The 21,680-nt window shown below is 39.6% G+C and overlaps 1 protein-coding gene across 1 annotated transcript in view; it reads right to left on the minus strand.

Moving 5' to 3' along the window:
* LOC139625745 (collagen alpha-1(XXI) chain) overlaps nt 1-18,720 on the minus strand; it is a 66,914-nt gene extending 48,194 nt beyond the window's left edge. Inside the window, exons 1-16 of the mRNA XM_071485921.1 lie at nt 18,406-18,720; nt 10,464-10,605; nt 10,071-10,207; nt 9,632-9,751; nt 8,589-8,705; nt 8,245-8,431; nt 6,311-6,476; nt 5,963-6,185; nt 4,020-4,193; nt 3,042-3,190; nt 2,583-2,691; nt 1,421-1,474; nt 1,246-1,299; nt 920-973; nt 783-836; nt 153-206 (exon numbers count right to left, since the gene is read on the minus strand). Of these exons, the coding sequence (XP_071342022.1) occupies nt 153-206; nt 783-836; nt 920-973; nt 1,246-1,299; nt 1,421-1,474; nt 2,583-2,691; nt 3,042-3,190; nt 4,020-4,193; nt 5,963-6,185; nt 6,311-6,476; nt 8,245-8,431; nt 8,589-8,705; nt 9,632-9,751; nt 10,071-10,207; nt 10,464-10,545 (1,734 nt within the window). The 5' untranslated portion in view covers nt 10,546-10,605; nt 18,406-18,720. The remainder of the gene's footprint in view (nt 1-152; nt 207-782; nt 837-919; nt 974-1,245; nt 1,300-1,420; nt 1,475-2,582; nt 2,692-3,041; nt 3,191-4,019; nt 4,194-5,962; nt 6,186-6,310; nt 6,477-8,244; nt 8,432-8,588; nt 8,706-9,631; nt 9,752-10,070; nt 10,208-10,463; nt 10,606-18,405) is intronic.
* Nucleotides 18,721-21,680: the final 2,960 nt, after the last annotated feature.

The following is a 21,680-nucleotide window of genomic DNA, read 5'->3' on the forward strand; positions in this document are numbered from 1 at the left end:
TTGTTCAGTTTGTCATGATGTTTCCCTTTAATGAACTGACAGCTCAGATTTCAAACTTTTACATCATCTAAATGTCAGTTAACCAAGTTTAATAGACGCTGTAGACACATAATTAAATACTATTACAGCTGTTAAAGAGAACTAGCTCTTACCACTGATCCAGCCTCTCCAGAGGGTCCTGGTTCACCTCTGATACCAGGAGGACCCTGGATACGAACATAAAAATGAAATAAAAAGGTAATGATCACTGGATCCAGATTACCATTATGCATGCTTGTGTACTGGTAATAAAATGATTCTGTTCTAGCCATTACAAGTGGTACAAAAAAGTCACTAAACATCACTATGGGATATTCAAGCATGTACATCAGTAGTCACAGTGGGGACAGGCCAAGGCACTACGTGTCTGCACCAGTGTGTACAAGTGTGCAAATATGTATATATATATGTAAATTATAGCAGCTACAAATTGCAGCAGCCCCTCTAACAGCTGCGGGACAATACATTACTCTCAGTGCCTCTAGCATGTAGATACATTAATGTAGCAAAGCTAGTGTGACATGAGATGATATTATCAAAGGAAATTCCCTCAATGCCTGACACAAACGGCAGGAATGGTTCCAAGCTCCAGACAGATGAACCTTACACGTTGCAGTTATGTGGTATGCACATGAACTATCAGGCTGCCAGGGGGCATCCAACATATAACGACTTATGATTGAAGTTGTTAGATCGTTGCCTGGTAAATATCTTTATAATGAGATCAACAAAAGTAGTCTCACCTTGGGTCCCGGGGGTCCTGGTTCTCCCCGTAAGCCTGGCTCCCCTCTGTCTCCCTGAGCGACATCAGTAGAATAAGGTGTAAGGCAGCAGATCAGAAAAAACACAATACTGATACAATCGCTGCTTATGGACTTACCTTGTCACCTTGTAGACCAGGCTCCCCTCTCAGTCCTGCAGGGCCATCTTCACCCTGCCCAGCCATGGAGGACAGTGTGTAAGAGTTCATAATCACAGTCAGAAATGCATTCACCAAACTGAACGAGCAGTGTTATCACTTTAAAAATCCATTATGTACTTTGTAGTGGATGATAATGGAAATCTGAAGCATCATTCCAGTAATGATCTTCCAAATGTTACATTAAATGGATTTTGTAATTTATTCCTCCTCTTCCTGTGGCAGTGACACAGAAAATCCAAGCAGATATTGTGACTTTTACTGTTTGTTCAAATGTATTTTTTTACCTTCGTCCCTGGTAATCCAGGAAAGCCAGGTTCCCCAGGATTCCCGTCCTTACCCTGGGGACAGAGACAACTATCACTGATTCCATCATGTGCAAACAGCAGGTGTCCTGCAGTCAGGTGGAAACAGCATGAAGAGGTGAAAAAGGTGCAGTAGAGGGAACGGATCAGCACTTACAGGCTTACCATCAGGTCCTGGTGGTCCTTCCCTTCCTTTCTCCCCTCGGAAACCCTGCAGAATTATACCACTCCATTACAACACACAGAAACATATTTATTTAATAATCTTAAATAAATACATTGTGTTAGCATCACTTGTGGAGTGACTCTATATGAGAATGTTGGGCTGCCGGTTTGTCTTTGGCCCAGACTGAAATATCATTATTTTGTGGACTGCCATGAAATTTGACATTTATGGCCTCCATGACTTTTGTGATCACCTGACTTTTCTTTCACCACCATGATGAGGTTGACATTTATGGTATAGAGTGAAATGTCTTGGATTGCCATGAAATTTGGTACAGGCACCCATGTTCCCATCACACTGGTGATCCTCTGACTTTTCAAATCTGTCCAATACTTTCTTTTATGACCAAATACCTGCGAAGCTAAAGGGATTCCCATGAGCCTCAGCTGTACTAGGAGTTTTGTGCTAATTAACAAAATCTTAGCATGCTAACACTAGATAACAGCGAACAGGGAAAACTAGAACTAAAGTGCTGGGGCCTCGACTGAACCACAACCTATATAATGTTGCAAACTAGAGTTAAGTGTTACAGAAGGTTATGTAGGCCATTTTTCAGTATTTTTCAGTCAAATAACTGTCTATGGCTTTGGTCAGTGGGACAAATCTGAAAAAGATACTGATGAATATTATACTGTAAGTCTACCCTACTTTTTCCAGAGGTTCTTTATTTTTGGGCAGCTCTCCAAAATCTCTGTGTGGGTAAACAAATATTAAAAGTGAGTCACTACAACTAGAAGTCCTTAAAGGTCATTAGTAAAGGGCAGAAGAAAATGTATGTCTTTGGTGAATTGCACCAATTCCACATCAAATACCCCAAATTAGCAGTTTTCTAGTTTCCAATCAGCGTGTTGTGGTCTCCCCTCCCTTTCCATATTACATATTCCTACACAGTGTATAAATAATTACTAGTGTGAGTAATAACCTCCAATATAATTAGATGTGCGTTGACATGTTGAAATACACATATAGAGAATATGTTCTGTTAAATATATACAGAGGGGCAAGAGATGAGTCATATATCATGTCCTTCAAGGACAAAATGTGTGTGTGTGTGTGTGTGTGTGTGTGTGTGTGTGTGTGTGTGTGTGTGTACCATGCGTCCTGGCGGGCCACGCTGCCCTGGTGGTCCGACTACACAGTTGCAGTCTTCCTCCTCCTCTGTGGCTGTTCGATTCAGAGGACACTGCGGAAACACAAACAAACTGATGTCGGCGACACAAAACACACTCAATGCTTTCTTCATTAGGAGGAAAAACACAGGCTGCGATTTCCACTATATAAAATCTCATTAGGTGTGGCATCATTACCTTTGCATTACCTCAGTGGCTAAATACATTTAAGCCTTAAGTCAGATTAAAATGTGAGAAATCTGGGTAAAGTAAAAAATGGTTGTGCTGAGATGTTCAAATAATAAACGTAATGTTTCAATGACTTAAACTGACACAGTAAAATATAAAAAAAAGAGAAACAGGATAGAAGCTGCACTTACCCTGTCATCATCCTGGACACCATGAGAAAGACAATAAAACGATGGTTATCAACACATTAACACCTCATTGTACAGAATTTGAAGTTCAGAATGTGACCTTTGTAGATCCAGGTTGGTGACGGTGGAGATCTTACCACAGAGTAGATCTCACAGGCTGTTTCCCTCTCACTCTGATGAGGATCACAGTACAGACGCAGCTTCTGAATCTCAACCTGAAAAAATGCCATGGTTTTTAACTGAGTTCATTAAAAAGCATAATGGGCACGTCACTGGCATTAAATGTTGAAACAAAGATATATATAAATACAACGCATAACTGATAATTGTTAAACAAGATAGTATTTTATATGTACAGTATGTACTGTATGTATACTGTATATATGTATAGTTAAAACATGATATAACTAGATTACACTGTCATTTCCATCATCTGTAACTGTCCAGTAGTTTAGTGGTAACAACGTCTACCTAACACTAACCCCTCCTGCAAGACAACAGCAGGACGTAACTCAGCCTTCCATTTGGCCTCAGTTCAATCTTGTCAACTTTATTTCTGAAGCACACGTAAAATGCTGTAAAGTGCTGTACAGAAGACAATCAAAATAAATAAAAGCAAGTAAAACAAATGTACAGAGTATATAAACTCAAGGAAAGCAGGTAGATATGGAAGAGACATATAAACATACTAACAAAGACAAGGAAACAGCAAGGAACAAATACACAATGTGAACATTCACATCAGCTCAGCATATTAAAGTTGTCAACCAGTAAATTGTTCAGAAATGAAAAGGGTGTCACTGGAAATGATCACTTCATTCTTTGTTCAACAGTATTGTGAGTTTGTTTCTGCAAATTGAAATATGTTACATTCAGAGTTTGAATGATCTGAAGCAAATTGTCCACAAATAACATTGCTAGCTTTTAATATGCTAAATACTCTAACCCATTTAAATATACCTCAGTCCTCTCACCAGGCGACCACCTGCACATGGCCTCAATAAATTCAGTGCACTTGGACAGTCAGTTGTGATTTGTACTCACAGGCACAGTGATGTCTGTTCCTCTTCTCTTAGCCACCTGTGTCTCCCCATTGATGAAAATAGGCTCCACTGGTTCCAACTTGATTTCCCGGATAAGTTGATCGTCAAGGAAACTGGAGACCTGGTGTGGCCTCACTAGTAGTTTGAGCTGATGCCATTTTCCATCATACAGAGTCTAAAAGGAGACACAAATCTGGTTATCTAACATGTAAAGGTACTTTAGAGTCTGTTCATTCATGAGACTGAAACACGTCTTTGTTCAAGCTTGCATTCATGAGGAAAGTTGGATGTGAAAATAATTATTAACTTGTCAAATCTTCTTTCACTCAGCCTTCCACTTCTCTTGGCAGTCTTTCGTGTACATGTGTATCATCTAATCTAATTATGTAAGGCAGAAAATGTGTGTTCCCTAAACACTCTCCAAATAGTTATGACCAGCAAAGTATGGGGACCAAGAACTCCTTCCTTCTTCCATCACAAATTTTTCTTAAAGGCTCAAACCATACAGCGACAGAGAGAGACAGAGCTGCTATTGTTTCACTGGGACTGTGCCACGGCCATCATTTCCAAATGACAAATCACAGGCTTCCACCTTGTGCCACATCAAACCAAATCAAATCAAACATGTGCAAACATAAATTGAACATAATTGCAACCTTCTCCTCGCTACAGTCTAGGTGTGTGCTCGGATGGAGGGTGCTGGGTGCCTTTTGGAACAAAAACAACCTGGTGTGTCCAACAGGATGTATTATTACCTTGTGCTGCCATGGAAACAGAGGCATGCTCTCCAAGAACTACACATCCACCGACTAGTTTCCACAGGGGAAATACAGTGGTTTAGAGCAGGAAACATTTTCTTTGAGCCTCCTCCCGGCTACCATCACATTACGTCGTCACCGGTGCGGCTGTGTATTGAACTGAACGGGGAATGATGTTTAAACTACTGCTAGCTTGGCTCTCTGCAAGTCATCCCTGTCAGGTTCATTCACAACAACCAACATCAAGGGAAACCCAAGAGTGGAAGAGACACACTTACAAAGTAACACATTCTTTCAGCGGCACCACAGGAAAACAACAAATGGCAGAACAGAACAGTCTTTATATTAACCAATATACCTACACTGTTGTAATATTTATGTTTGCTCGATATTCATATATCTAATGAATCAATTACGAGGCACTAACTATTATCAGGGATATAACTATAAGCAGCTGCACAGACACAGTTAAATGAAAAATTAGTTCTGCTCGTGTCCCTGTATTAATTGTTCATTTATCATCTTGTTATATGCTAAATACTGTACGTGTGACAGTTGTTGAACTAAAATATGTTGGAAGACTCAGCTTGACCTCTGGGAAGGTTGCATAAATTTGTCCAATCAAATGTGATTTGGGTGCACTAATCCTGCTAATCAATTTAAACCGCACGTGACTGTTAGCTAGTGTGAGTAGCTGGCGCAGTTATAGAAGAGGTGTGTTTGGATTTCAACTGGCAAAAATGTCGTTTACATTTCCTAAGTGTGTGGTTGGGGTTTAATTTACTAATTTTAGTCATATCCTCCTCCTTCTCCTTATTTAACAACATGGGAAGTTAAAGTAAGTTAAGTGTGTAAGACTAAAGAAAATGGAACTGATTTTCCATCTTTCCCAAACAACATAGGTCACACATTACTTTGTTTTAAACGTGTATGTTTAAGCACATGTACAATGTTAATTTTGGTTTAGCTGAGTTACCTTTACAGCACCAGGCTCATAGAGTCTTTGTAGCTGTGTTCAAAAGCAAAGGTGCTGTCATGTTTCTTCAACTACTTTATCCTGAGCAGCTGATGGAGAGACATTTTTCTGTATTTGGAAATCAAAGCCCAGCCAAAAGGTGAGTAGTCAAGTGAGAAATTCTTCCCATGTTGATCAGGAGTGAACATGAACCTCCATCCTAACACAAACCTGGAAGCCAGCTTTAAAGATGACTCTTTGTTCCTTTTCTGCAATGCTAGTCGTGGTGAAGGTGACAGTTTTGTCCTTCCCACTTAGTGTCACTGCAGCCTGGATCTCCCTGTCCTTTGACAGCACCCTCCAAAGGTCAAAGGTCAGCTTGCTAGAAGACCCCTGTAGACGCAGGGTGGCGACAAACACATAGGATGGCGGGAGGCCTTCTGGGAAAATCTCCCTGGTATAAGAGTGAAGTGAAATAACTAAGTATGAACAGTAACTGATAAAACACACAAAAAGCAAAAAATGTGAAACATGACAGATTTTTCAGAACTTAATTATACTCTTTAAACACGATGCTACCTGGTACTCTCAGTGATGTCTGTGGAGGCAGCAAGGGCGTAAGCTGCCTCAGAAACCAGAGAGCCAGGGATCTTCTTGGCCTTCTTCTGAATGTTCATGCCCACCATCAGCTCGAAGCCTTTCTCATCACGAGATGCCACTGGGATTCGTGTCGGACAAACAGACTCTACAAAGAAAAGGGTCATTTATTCAGACAGCTAACGACTAACAAAACATCCAAAAGAATCATTTAATTACTGGCTCAACGTGTTCAAGCACAGCAACATTAGCATCCACAGGGAGTCGTGTTTTTGGTAACCATTCAAATCTAAGTCCAATATTCACTCACCTTTTAGCTCTGTTTTGGTCTCCACCAAATATCTTTCTCTTGCTGTTTGCTTTAGCTGTTAGCTTCTAAGTTAGGAATTCAACTTTCTTCAGCAGCTAGGTGCTAATTTTATTTGGTACTCAACAGGAAGCAAAATGGTTTAGCTTTTTCTGCTGTGCCATTTAAAAAAGTAAAAAATCTTTCACATTCAGTCGCGTTGCAGTCATCAGGTTTAGTGAGGAGAAACTCTTGCCAATACCAGCGGCTTGTTCTGTTACCAAAATGCCAGCTGTGATTAATGTTACCAACATCAGCTCAGTTATTCACTACAGAAGAAAAGATGCATGATGAATTCATAGCTTGGCATGAAGGTCGTGTAGTAGCCTTCAGTTTGTGACAGTTTAGCAGACATGTCAATGCACGTTTTTACCTGTTTTAGTGAGGCTTTTATACCTGTGCATTTGCATGTATTAGTTGTATTGGTTTTATCTACCCCCTTTGTCTAAAGGCCAGAAGTAGTGCAGCGGGAGAGGTCGGACATTTACACACATACACACATACACGCACGCACACAGCTCCACCAGAGACATCTGCTGGAAGGACACAGGTAGCGGGCTGCCAGAGCGAGGTCTGGATGAGACAGATCCGGACGGATCGCCACAGACGAGGCAGACAGACGCGGAAAAGGCTTGGTACAAGTAAAAGAACTCGACTGTGTGTTGGGGAGCCTCTACTATTGTGTTTGTGTCACTGAGGATAGGAGCCCCCCCCCCCCATGCACTTTGCCCGCTGATGCTCACGTATTCCCCAGCTCTCTGAACTAATTGACTGCCCCCTTGAAATATTGGAGTGTGACACTCTATTTTAAATACAGCCTTTGATTGCAGCCTTTTATCTTATTTTTTATGCTGTGTTTTAATGAATTATTTAAACTGTCCTTGGTGCCATGCCATTCTTAACAGTGGAAATACAATGCTGGTATTAAAATACTTACACTATTATGCAACATATACTTAATGGTGAATGTATTTTGTCTTACATCTATGTAAAGCCCTGCACTTAGCAAGATAGTAATGTGGCAGTGTTTTACTGCCACATTACTTTAGCTAATGCTGTCTGTTTTCCTAACTGGTATTGATGTAAGTCAAAATGTCGTTTTTAGACAGCGGTCCAACGTAATGTAAACATATCCTGGTTATTCAAGGTAACACAAGTCTCTGTCATTGCAATGTTTTGAAAACTAACAGAGGCTAATTAATTTTACTGGCTGCTGCTGATTGCATCAGGCTCTGAGACTAGCTGTGAGACTATGGACCTAGCTATAGCTTTGGGTAATGCTGTGGTTATGGCTTTGGTTTTAACTAGCCTTTGGCTGAGTTCATTAGTGAAACTGTTTCCCTCCTATCTCATTCTGAACGAAGTCTTACTAATCCCAGCAGTGGCCTTATGAGATGCTTAACCACACTCTAACCCATAACCACTCATCTCTGCTGTGCCTAACCATAACCTAACCTTAGCCCTGGTCAAGCTGTGGCTATGGCTGGAGTTGGAGAGCAGCTTCCCTCCAGGAGAACTGAGACACACCTGATAAACCAGACATGCACATAGATAAACTCATTATTCTGACCTTCACATAGCTTCTGCTCCATGGAGTCTCGGATACGGTCAATGGTGGTGTAATCTTCAGCATACAGGACGTAGGTGGATGATGGTTTATTGGCAATAGATACCAGCTCTGAGTTGGTGATCTCATTGCCAACTCCAACCGCAAATACTGTTATACCCTGAGCTCGTGCCTCCATACTGGCGTCCACCTAAAGAAACATAAGCTATCTATGGTGAAAATGAAGAAGCTTTCCATTTAGGGCAGACAGGTACAGTAGATTTACAGAAGGATAATGCTGAAAGAGCAGCATCATAAAAAGTGGGATGAATAAAAGTTTAACTTAAATGTGGAAATGTGACATTTACCACATCATCCTGTGACTTGCCATCAGTGACCACCACAGCGATGCGGTTCTTGACCTGGCTGACCCGCCGGGATGAGGGGAAGACGTGGTCCACAGCGAACCTGATGGCCCTTCCCGTCTGCAAAGCAGTCAGAAAACAGTGAATGAAAAACGCTGTGATGCTGTGAGGGATGTGCATGTGTGAACTGGTCTGTTCACCAGTTCTCAGCCACTGACCACTGCATCACAGAGTGCAAATTAAATTATATAAACACATAAAGCTTTTTTAAAATATCCTTGGGAAAATAGTGTATTACATCAGACAAACCGAAATGTTCACCAAAATATAAAATATATAATTCAAGGAGGACACATTGTCTTCCAAGAGTTTGTGATATGAAGCAAATTCAGCATGGCTGTATATTTATTGACCATTTCTGTGCCTGTGGCGTTGCCGTGTGGTCATGTTGTACCTGTGGTGAGCATATCTTGGTTCTGTGGACTCTGCCTAATTCTAGTCTGCCTCTCCATAACTAGCGTCAGCCTGCTCTACTTTATTAGATTCTTGTTCTTGGATGGAGAACTGGAAGTAATGAAGACTTTTATACAACATTTTATAGTAGATTTTAGGAGTAAAGTTGTGTTTGTTCTTCCAACACCCTTCTGCATGTGGGTTCCCCAGTCAACCAGTGGGAGGTCATGAACCCTCACAGGCTTCCAACCCATGAAAACTGCCAAACTGTGCATTAATGAACTTATTACATATTCATATTTGTACTAAATTATTTAGACTGTAGAGAGACTACAGGTTTTAGAACCACTGTGGTGTCACTTCAATCCCAGTTTCATGATTTTGTCAACAGCAGCAATACAGACTTGTTTTTAAAATTGAAACTATTTTGATTCTTTTTCTCCAGTCAGCGGATCAATTTATTTATTTGTTGATATGTATCTAATGTGTGAACGTACAGTATGATGAGACCATTCGGGGGTATATATATTCTCACAATTACTGCATGTGAGTTAGGACTAACAGAGGAGTACAGAGAGAACATGCTGTCCTGCCTGTGTGTTTCCTCCCAGATAGGTGATGCTGCGTATGGCCTGGATGAGCTCTGCTCCGCCCTGATGTCTCCCCAGAGAAATCTCCAGACGAGGTGTGTCACTGTACTGGATCACAGCCACCTACAGCAGACACAGCAGGTCACAATGCAAGAACAAAATCTTTTTTTTATTGAAGCTGGCATCTGATACAGAAACTGTAGCAAATGGCATTAGTTTTACTGGAGAAAATACTGGGATGATAATCAAGAGACTATAAACCAAGTAAAATCAGCTACTGATGAAAACCTGCAGAATTCACCTTGGTACAGGTAAACGTTAATTTTAAGGGAAAATAACAGCTAAACGTGATTTGAACAGGAAACTACAGTCTCACTTGGAAGGTTAATTGATGTGTGTGCACTGAAATTCATGCTCAGCAGTGTAACTCAGTTTACAGTACCTGTGTGTAGTGGGAACTGATGTCAAACTGGCTGGTGATGTTGATAAGCCACTGCTTGGCCGTGTCAAAGTCGGAGAACCCAACACTCCATGAGCCATCAACAATATACACCAGGTCATTTACAGCTGTGCTGCAGCCTGTGCACACACAGGTGAACACACCAAAAAAACTCAACAATGACACAAAGAGAGCTGTTGTTAGAAATAAACTGGTACAAATCTAAATGTCCCGTTACATTTGAGACTCCTAAATAAATATTAAAAGTGCTGCTGTAACTTGCATTAAGATTTCATCCATATTCAGCTGAGGCTGCAGCCAAGAGTCATGCTGGTATGTAATACATGGCCACTTCAAGTTTCAGTTTGTTGGGATATGTAGCTGCGTCACCCCTACCTGCCCGGACATCATCGTCCTCCTCTGCAGCCTCCAGCGGGGCCAGAAGCAATATCACACTCCAAACTGACCAAAGTAACATGGCTCTGTAGAAGCTCTCTCTCTGTAGGAGAGCTGTCCACCTCTGCCCAGTCCGACCCGGCTAAACCAAAAAAAAAAAAAAAATTCATATGTGTAACACATGAAAAATACAGACTACAGACACATACTTGGTGTGGTACTGCTGCAGATGTGCTTTGCCATGCAGCAATGCATGGAGATTGTTGTAAAAGCAATGTAGAGTCAGAGGTATGAGTGTCTCTTATATGTTTAGGTCCATTGTAAAACATCGAGGTATAAAAAGAAGATGAGTGCCATTAGTGGCACATTACCTGAGGATGGTGATGTTACACAATTGTTGTTGTTCAGGCTCTCAGCTTCAGCACATTCAATTTAAATAGAATTATGGATATGTCATTAAAGTTTCTTAATATGTGATTTAATAAGAATAGTTCTAGGGATTTATAGACTTGTTTAACACCTAGTGCCCAAACTTCAGGGGTTTAAAAGTAACTGAACAAATAAATATGAAATCAAACAAATTTAACATTTTGTGGAAAATCCTTTAGTCTGGTTGGACTCAGCCAGTGGAGAATACTTCACCTCTTCACCCTGAAAAACTCTTTGGCTGTATGTTTAGGACCTCTGCATTCATCCCACTGCTTCTGCAGCAGTGAAAGCATCGATAACTGTCTGTGTGCCAGTTCCATTGGCAGCCATACAAGCACCACCATGTCTGACAGATGAGATGTTAAGTTCTCAGAGACTCTCCCATTTATTTTCAATGGTTTTGCAAACAGCCACCTGTTCTTGCTGTTTTTGAGTCATCCCAGGTGTTTGCATCTTGTAGTAAATCTTCTGAGGTTATGATCATGGAGTCTTCTCTGGATCATTGACAAGGAAACATGTTTGCCTACATCCTGGAGAGAATTCTTGACTTGACTTGTCATAAATGGCTTTCTTTTTCTTCACCATGCAAATGATTTTCCTGCCATTGACAAAACTTGTGCACATCTGTCTAGCAGGTTGTTTCCATTTTTTTTTCACCCTCATTAATATCTTCTTTACTTGCATGGTCATCTCTTTACTCCTCATATTGACAGAGAACTCCTCTTAAATCTAAAAGGCAATTCCTATCTCTAAATCAACCCTGAGCCTCGTGCGAACTCTTTTGTGGATGAACATGTTGAAACGACACACAGCTGTCTAAGAAACACTGAGAGTGTCCAGTTACTTTTGAACCCATGCAATTTGGGCACTATGTGCTAAAAGGGCTATTTTCTAGTTTCACTTTCACTATTGAGGTAAGTCAAATTAAAGACTTGGCATTGGCATTTATGTAAATGATGTGTCTATAATCTTGTTTCAAATTGGACAGTATCTTGACAGCTATTGACAATATTGCCTCAAATCAAGTAATTATGTAATTATATTCACCCTCCCCAGAGGATGGGGCCTATTGTCTCTGATGACCCGCTGACCTTCTCTTACAAGCAACTTTTGCCTTTTGCACCATCATCATCAGAAAATTCCCTTGTACCGTTTTCACAGCAGGAACCTTTCTGCTTCTCAAGCTGAGGAACAATGAACGAAATTCTAAATTGTTCTTATTTACTCAGAGATAGTTCCTGGCCCCTGAAAATGTCAAACACAAACCTTGCGTGTGGTAACAAATTGTGCATCATGATTTATTTGCACCATTAGGAAGCAGCAATACTGTTAGAATCAATATTTTAGACTGGAGTGAACATCTCTTATGTTTACTGACATAAAAACAGAGTTGTATGTAATTGTACTGTCTTTTGTTGGTTCTTTTTGAGTGAAAAAAATCTCAAACTTAAAAAAAGGATTTTAGACTTTTTTTGAATTCTTCCTGAAGTTTTAGTTAAATGTCTGTCGCCCCTTAACCCCTGGAGTTTAAAGTTTAAAGCATCTTTAAAGAGATCACGATCTGTTCTATTGCCTTTAACCAAACCATGGACCTTTAACAGTAATGTGAGTGTGTAGTTAGGACAGTTCACTTCCACATGAGCTCAACAAGGTGAGAACTACAACAACCTGGGGTCAGTCCAAAGAATGAGTTGAGTAGTTAAATACTACTTGTTTGTACAGTCCTCTGTTTACTGTTCACATTTCTTTCTTGTGTCTTTTAAACTATATCATATCCAAATAATGAGATGCTAGTGTTAGCAACCCCCCGCCCCAAAATAATAATATATATGGGCATAAATATATACATTTCATAATACATACAGTACTAATACACATGTGTATCTATATCTATGAATCAGAGGGACCTCTTCCAACAGTCCTTAGAAAGTCCAGTGAACAGCGTTGTAATGTTGAGTGGGCTCATACATGATATAAAACTCGGCTTGAGAATGAGATTTGACTGAACCTCATCTCTCTCTCTTCCTCTCCACTGTCCCTTCTGTTCTTCTGTCCTCCTCCTCATCCCTTTTGCATGTTTTCATGTTGTGCTGTGCGACATATGGCCTGGTAGTGTGTTTTCAGTGAAGCTCTCCCTGTGTTCATTTTGCAGCTCAAACATGGTTCCACCAACCACAAGGCGGGGCCAGAGAAAATAACAACGTGAGCACTATGCCGGGATGGGAAAACAGAAATATAAACATGGCAGAGAGGGCTGCAGTGTGCTGGCACAGGCTTTAAAGACAGGGGAGGATCAGTCAGCTGAAGAGAGTACAGCTACCACAACCTTTCTTTTACAAAGCTGGCTCGCTATTATGGAATCATATTTTAACAATGTAGGTCCACTTCTGAGCCTTTTCACCCAAAAACAATCACTTAACTGTGTTAAATAAACATTGAAATGTGCAAAGAGGACATTAAAAATACATACAAAATAAATTAAACTGGTAAAGCACCATCTGCTCAGCAGCCTCCTGCTTCTAAAAAGTATTTTAACCAATACCAGTATAATAGAAATGATATAACTAATAGCTATTTTGTCATTACTGCCTTCAACATAACTAATTAACTTAATAACTATTCAATAAAGACATCACATGTCTCAGTGCCCTGTCAACGTGCACATGTGCACCCCATATGGATTAAATGTGGGCAACATGGGTAACAGGTGGGCCGTGCACTTGAAATGGGTAAACTGTTAGGGCCCCACAAGGCTAAATGTGGACTGTGTGTGTGTGTGTGTGTGTGTGTGTGTGTGTGTGTGTGTGCACTACACAAGACCCATATGTGTTCAGTAACATGGGCCCATGCGGGCTGACTTTATGGGTGTCATGTGGAAATGGAAAGTGAAATTTTCCAACAGGGTCTCTTTTTATACCATTTTCTTTAAAGTGGGCTACCGGCTACTGTAACAGTGAATTTGAAACCTTATTTATAACCAGTGAGTTTATTCAGGTTAATAAATCAGGCCAATTCCGCCGAGCCACAAAGCAAACCACAAAACTGAGATTGTCAAAGCTCCAAGGTATGTCAAAACCTTGGATGCTGATCTTAACTTCTAGAAGCACATATCTAATATCTCTACAACTGCCTTTTATCATCTCAGATTTATAACTAAAGTTAGATGCTTCCTGTCTCAGTCAGACTTTCTAGTAGACTAGATTACTGTAATGCACTGTTTTTGCCGGACCAGCAAAGCAGGTGTTAAATATCAGATCAGACCAAAATTCTGCAGCCAGAGTGTTAACGAAAAGCAAAAGGTTTGAAAACATCTCTCCTGTTTTAACTTATCTTCACTGGCTCCCAGTAAAACAAGGAACTGGTTTTTAAAATATATAAAAAAATGTAAGTCTATGTTGTTGTTATGCACACTGAGTTCACACCAGATAAATCCCTGAGATCAAGTCTCCACAGTGTACCTGTAACCTGACTCAGGTTGTGGTGCCTTCAGTTCTTAGTTAGATATAAAGTTTGTAACAGGTAAAACTTTAATCTGTATTATTATTATTATTATTATTATTATTCTGTTTTAACAATAATTATAATACCTTATATCTTATCTTATACCCTTTATCATTTGCATATTTTTACCCTAAAGCACATTAAGTATGTGCCTGTTGTTTGAAATGTGCTATATTAATAAATGTGACTCAATATAACTTGATGTATAAGATAAATTACTGTAACAGATCCAGAGAGGAGCCTGGGCCCTCTGCAGTAACAGCTTGAAGCAGTGTCCTGTTATCACTGACCTTGTTTTTGAATTGACTGGCATTTAGCTTGCCCTTTAAATTCATCCAAAACTGTCTACAAACACATTTGTCAATGTCTTGTTGTTACTTTCTAGTTTGGCTAAAAAGCTGTTCATGTATCTTCCCTTTGATGTTGTTGTCTTGAAGTGTTCTCTGTTCTCTCTCTGTTAGCTCTTTCTCTTTTTCTTATTGAAGGCCCAGGTTCACCTGTTCAGGTGTTTTCACTGATCATACCTGACTACGCCTCCTCTGAGGACTGTTCGGACGTGTGCAGACTGTGCTTAACTGACATCTTTCTGACCCTCCTACTAGTTTTGATGGACTGTTAGTTTGGTACTGCAAATAGGCTACTTTAGGTAGAATCAATGTGTAGCTCTGGCTTAGCCTGGGCAACTACGTCAGAAAACATCCAAGACAAGAAGAAGAACGGCAATCACATGAAAAGAGATGATGTGCTATTTTAACAAGGAGAACAAAATAACAGCAAAGCAAATACACACAGTTATATAGAGTGGGTAACAGTGAACACTGGAAAATATATAGCAATAAACAATTTTTGACAAAATAGGCTATTCTCTCAGCAGACATTTCATCAGTCAAGGTCGGTGTAACTAAAAACATTTCTGATGGCTGCTTGGTTCAAGGTAGAGTTTGTTGTCATTCTCTCCATAAAGCAGACACTGTACAGGGAACCATAACTGCCTTCCTTTAGTGATACCTGTACACAACCTTTGGGGCCAAACCCCTGGTACTGATAATGCTGGCTCACTGGTTTATTGGCACACCTCAATGGAACAGAGCTGTTATTATTATTATTATTATTAGCAGTAGTAGGCTAACACTTGTGCTTTTCCTGCTACGACACATCAGAACGTCTGCTGTGAAAAAGCTCTATTGGAATCTCTTCACTGAGAATCACTGAAATCAGCAGCTGCAAAATCTGCAGTTTTTGACTCTATATGTGCCCCCACTACCTCACACACAAACTCACAATGCAAAGACAGTTTGCTACCGTACATTGATTTTAGCTCGGAGGAAAAAGGACATTAGCAATAGTTTAACTGTTCCATTTTCAGCAGCTTAGATTTTGTAGACTTTGTGGTGTTTTCACTGATTTTGGGATAAAACAATTGTATCAGTCATTGGATCGACATTTATGTTTAACTGACAAGAACCAAACGTAATCTAGTGTGAACACACCCTCTTCAGGAGGACGACAGGGTGATCGATGATCGATGATTTAAACAAAGTGTGACTTTGACAAGGGAGACCGCTCTTCACTTCCTGTTTCTCCCCAGAAGTCAGCTTTTGTTTCTTTCAACCAAGACCAAGATCTTTCCCAAACCCTTGCTGGGTAGTTTTTGTTTACAGACCTCCCCAAACATTAAACAACCATAGTGGTGAAAGATGAGGAAACATTCATATGACTGTGATTTGTAAGTTTGGGAAGCATTGTCAGTGCTGGCAAGATCAGATAAATGATGTGGGTTATTTTTAAAGGCAACCAGGCTGTTCAAGGGCTTGGTGGAGTAAAAGACAACAAGCACAGCTCCAAGGAAGTTAATAAACAGTTCTATTCATGGAGGAGACCAGAGCTTTGATAATGATAAGACGTTTTTTTAGCCAACTATCTGTCTCCAGTGATGAGCTTCTCAACAACTCCAACACTGCAGCTCTCTGTCAAATACTGTACAGGAGCATATGTTCTTCAAAAGCCAAGTAAGCCTGTGCAGCATTAAGAGAGAAATATAAAAATGTATATTATATTATATATATATTATATTATATTATTTTATATTATATTATATATTTTTAAATGGTGGAAATCAGTGTAAACAAGTGTTTGTTTGAGGACAAATCTGTCAGTCTCATTCGAAGAAAAAACCCAGAGGAACGTCAGGAGGATTTTCACTGACCAGTAGTCAAATGTTGCGGCTGCGAGGCCACAGCGAATAACACTGAGACAGCATGCCACTGGAGAATGCTTCATGTGTTTCACTATTTCTAAAAATGTCTCCAGTAGGATCCTTAAAAAAGACTGCTCTTCGTTTTTTTTTTTTCATTCCTTAGACCCATCTATACATCCTTTCCCTACTGCTTCATTCTTTCATTTTAAAGCACATCAGTCATTACAGACACAGTGTGGATAGGTGGGCGCTGAACCTGAATTCCTCCAAACCTCACTCTACATTTGGCAAACTGGAAGTGCTGTATACCGACCACATCAACCGCCTCCACTGGCCTCAGCATCACAGAACATTCCTTGTGCACAGATGTTAGGATTGCTCAGCGCCTTGACTGGGTTTATGAAACAAAGAACATCCCTAACATGCTCATATCTGCTACATGGCTGATAGATGAGAATAATATTTGGTCACTGCAAAAAGATGAGGAGATGTATTGTCAGGGTAATATTTTGTCAGTGTGGGTAATTTTAATTAAATACCTTCTTTAAAGGTGCTTTTGCAAGCTGAAGCCTGTTTACTGTCATATACAGAAATTCCACATAAGTACTGACCATTTTCCAAAGCAGATTTTGTATATGTTTTAGATTTTGAATGTGATTTCACAGCTTTCTGGTCATCACTTTCCATTCATGACACTATGGTATGAAGATCAATTTGCAGTGGCTTCACGCTTGTAAGAAATCTTGTCCAAGAAATGCTAAGGTAAAAAAACACAGATGTAGTTCTTTAGATTTAAGTATTAAAGCGAGATCATGTAACTTCTGCTGACAATTAAAGGATAAAGTTAAGGTTAAAGGGTAAAGTCATCATAGAAATAACTCAGTCAGTTACATCGATCTAAACTTTCCTCATATTAGCAATTAGTGGCATAGTCATACCAGACCAGGGAAGGCTGTATTTGAACTAAACAATGAGTCTATTATTACTTATGATGTGCTTTTTTTTTTTTATGTATGTGGATGGTGTTATTTCATCTTTCAACTATAGTCTTGCTTTAAGTTAAGTACTAGCACGAATATCCCAAAGCAAAAATAACTACAGTGACCAAAGTATTTTAGCTGTCATGTAAAGTGGATGACAGATAATTGGTGACTACTTCTGATGACTATACTCTTCTGACAAATGATCGTTATAGGATGAAACTATATGTCCCAAACCAAAAAGTGTATGGTGTCTTATACCCTATCTTGAAAACCATCCCACACACCTTCTCCGTCATTTCCAATTCATTCTGTAGTCGTACGTACAGTAATTAGAATGGAAGACAAAGTTATTTTAGGCTACAGACTCAACTAACAGCATAACTCTGAAATGCCAAGAGACACAGAGAGAGGGAGACTGGTGCCTTGTACGAAAGCAGAGGACCTCGCTGACCCATAATCACAGAGGTTGATGTATGCAGTTATACTGTATATTTAGCTTGTCTTCTCATTGTCCTGATGGCTGGTCACTTGTGGCCAAACCAAACCCATGCCAGGGTAGCATCAAGTTAGGAGTAGACTACTAAAAAACAGTGATGATCCATGTATGCATACATAGATACTATATATACACCTGCAGTTTAGGTAGTAAATGAAACTACAACCACCAGACTAACAAACAACCACCAACATGAGCAGAGCATTCTCTTAAAAAAAAATCAACACTGTATGGTATAATATATACACCACAAGATATAATCTCAGCCTCAACATCAAACACCTCTGATGAGGACCCTCCACAGCACATGCCATAAAGATGATGACAGGGTCTTACCTTTCTCTTCCAGCTGCAAGAAGCCACTGATGGCTGCCACTTTGCCTGAAGAGAAAGTGAGGAGACTCAAGTCCTGCCTTGGTAGTGACAGTCCTCCCTCTGGTTGGCAGAGGGAGTGGTGGGAGTGTCAGGGCAGCCTTTACAAATCGTGGCTAGCTTCACCACAGAATATGGCACTACACAGACTGATGTGGATCCAGCATGGATTTACAAACACGCCCATATGGGATGTGTGGACGGACCACAGTGTGAAAATGCATTAGTGTCTAAGCGTCTAACTTTCAGTTTTTATTGTATTAACTCACACTGCAAACATCTGCCATTCATTCAATATTAAACATGAAATGAAAAACACAGTTTCAGAGGATTTATTCTCACTTTATGGTTCATGGTTTGAACTCCAAACTAATCCAACAACATGCTCTTATTTTGAAATTAAGGCCTCTTGTGAAAAGTTGTGATCATGATCTGTAGTCAGACCATAAACCGGAGCAGTGCTGTGTTCAGCATGTTTATTACTGTAGCTATGAGTTTAATTAAACTGCAGCGCTGTGAGATGCAAGAGATGGAACAGCAGGTGTTGAATCACATGCTGAATCAATGCAATAAAGTCATGACGTAGCTATTGCAGACTCAGAAGTCATTAAAATTTACTACATAGGTTGTAACGTTTTTTTACCATTGTTTTTACTTTAACATTTTATTGTGAAAATAAACATCAGATGATTTTTTTGTCAAAGCGTTATCTTTCTGTTGCACTGTAATGAATTTTCAGTCTGTCCCATGCTGTCACGTTCCTGTAGAATTAATCCACAGTTGAAAGTAGTCCCCCAAAAAATCAACTATTTTCCTTTCCTTTTCCCATTTTCCTTTGAGTAATATTTGTTAAAAAAAAAAACAAAACAAAAAAAAAAAAACAAACAATATTTTAGAAAATTACCAAACTGATTTTATTTCTCATACATGTTTCTCTTTCATAGAAAAGCAAAAAATGCAACTTGAAGTTTACCCAAACAGCCAGAGCTTTGTGTGTCTTTCGTCTTTTCTCCACATTCTGGATTTAAATTGACTTTTTTCCTCTCTGACACCTGTTTTTATTTCCCTGCCAGAAGTGTGTTTTGTCCCTGACATGCTGTTTTGCTGTCTGAATGGATCTTGCTCATGTGAATCACAGTAGATTCATAATACTGTTCTTTGGTTATTGCTCCTTCAAGAATGATCCAAATGTGGACTTGGTATTTTTTTGAGGTTTATTGTGACAAGAGGAAAATATAGAATAATGGCAGCCTTATCCTTATAATAATCCTCAAAACACATCGCAGATCAAACAAATCTATGGTTTGTAAACAGGCTTACGTCACTCACAGGCACAAAAGAGTTGTCGTCACTGAGCCAGTGAAACAGGGGATTGAGATAAACAGCAAGCATTACCTCAGTAACTACTTTCCAGTTGCCTGTAAGTGACTGAACATGTGACTTCTCCAAAGGGGCTGCTCAGGTCAAAGAGCACAGCTGGACTGGGATTCTCCTTCTGTGAATATATGTAACCATGATGTTTTTCTGGACAAGAGCAAAAAAACTCAAACAACTGGCCTGCATTGCAATGCTTTAAAAGAAATGTAACACTGATTTGGCATCTTTCAACACAGGAACACTGAGACCCTGCAGCTGTTCCTTTCATACAAGGACGAGGAACTCTGAACTGTGTTGCCCCCTGTTGGAGCCTCACAGAGAGGTTGTTCTCAGAGACCCCTCTGATCAATGCTGCTACTCGCTCTGCGCCAGTTAAAAGCTTCGCTGTTGCCAGGGCTTTCTGAGCTCATAAAATAAACAAATAAAAAAAAGAGCAAAAATATAGCACAAAAAAAAAAAAAAGTGCCTTTACTTGCTCTCCGACGAGGCCACTTGAGGCTGTGCAACACAGAGGACTATGATAAGCTCCAAGTCTCTGTTTACTGCAGAGGAAGGAAACAACAGTACAAGTCAGTCCGGGATGCACAGCACTATTGTTCTTTTAACTCTACCATCTAATACACTGGGCTCCTGGAATTTGTTCAAGAAAGCACAGGATTATAAAGGCACTGGATGAAAAGGGAAGGTTAAGACTTTCAAGAAAATATCTCAAGCTCATAGTGTGTAAACGGCTGCATCCATCCCATCTCTTTTATTTATTACTAAAAGGAGTTACAGCTTTAGAAAGAATTATTAAACTTTTGTTCTGTTTGAAATTGACTATTTCACTCAGGGTCAGTTCAGAGGGGTTCTCTCAGCATCCTGCTTGTCTTCTCCTGTCTCCATGTTTGACCTCCTGACCTCGTGCTCCTTGGTCTGAGAAAAAGGAGACAGTTGCTTTGACTTTCCAGGCCCATTCCAGGTAGACATCTGAGAATCTGCCTTCATTGACCGACACATCTTCAAACTCAGAGGACGTCAGTGAAGCTGCCGCGTTCACCCAGTTCTTTTATATGCAATTGTCTCCTTTTTTCTCTTGAGGGCAGTATTGCCTCAGTGACAGTCAGTGAAACACCGTCACCATTTATTTTAACCATATTTCTGTTATGCTGTTTGACTCCACTACATTTATTAAATAACTTATGATACTGGTTATTTTGCAGATTCAGACTGATAATACAAATTATCAACACACTGTATTATTATAGGTTAAGACTTTGTTGATCCCCAGGGGGAATTCACAAATTAACCACCAACATATTAAGTAGAATTACACCCAAATTTACCAGTTGTAGCATTAAATTGAACACAAAATACATTCATGATTATAATTTACTTTAACTTCTGATACATTAATGGTAATTCCTTTATATTTGTACGTTTCTAAGGTGACGCGTGACTTTTACTTGTAACAGATGATTTCTATAATGTGGTATTGCTACTTTAAAGTAAGTTTAAATATTGAAATTGAATTGAAAATCTGAGGACGAGGACCACCATTGTGCTATGTTACTTCTTAACATACATGTAAAATGTATGTGACAGAGCACGTAAAATTTGACCCATAGATATGAATTTCTTGAAGAGTTTATTGGAAATTCTACATGTTCTATTGTAAATGCACTTGAGGAGAAAGCTGAGTAAAATAATTAAAATAAGATATTAGAACTGACACAGCTCGTCCTCCAAGTAAGGAGTCACTGTACAGACACTGGCATTTAACTGTGATACATACAGTTATTCATAAAGAAAAACATCACAAACAAATACATATAGTCAAACGTATCGAGAGATTAAAAATTTAAAATATTTACGTTTTCCCT

The sequence above is a fragment of the Trachinotus anak genome, unplaced genomic scaffold, assembly GCF_046630095.1.
Source record: "Trachinotus anak isolate AG129_WGS33_773 ecotype Australia unplaced genomic scaffold, CSIRO_AGI_Tana_v1 ptg000009l, whole genome shotgun sequence".
NCBI lineage: Eukaryota > Metazoa > Chordata > Actinopteri > Carangiformes > Carangidae > Trachinotus > Trachinotus anak.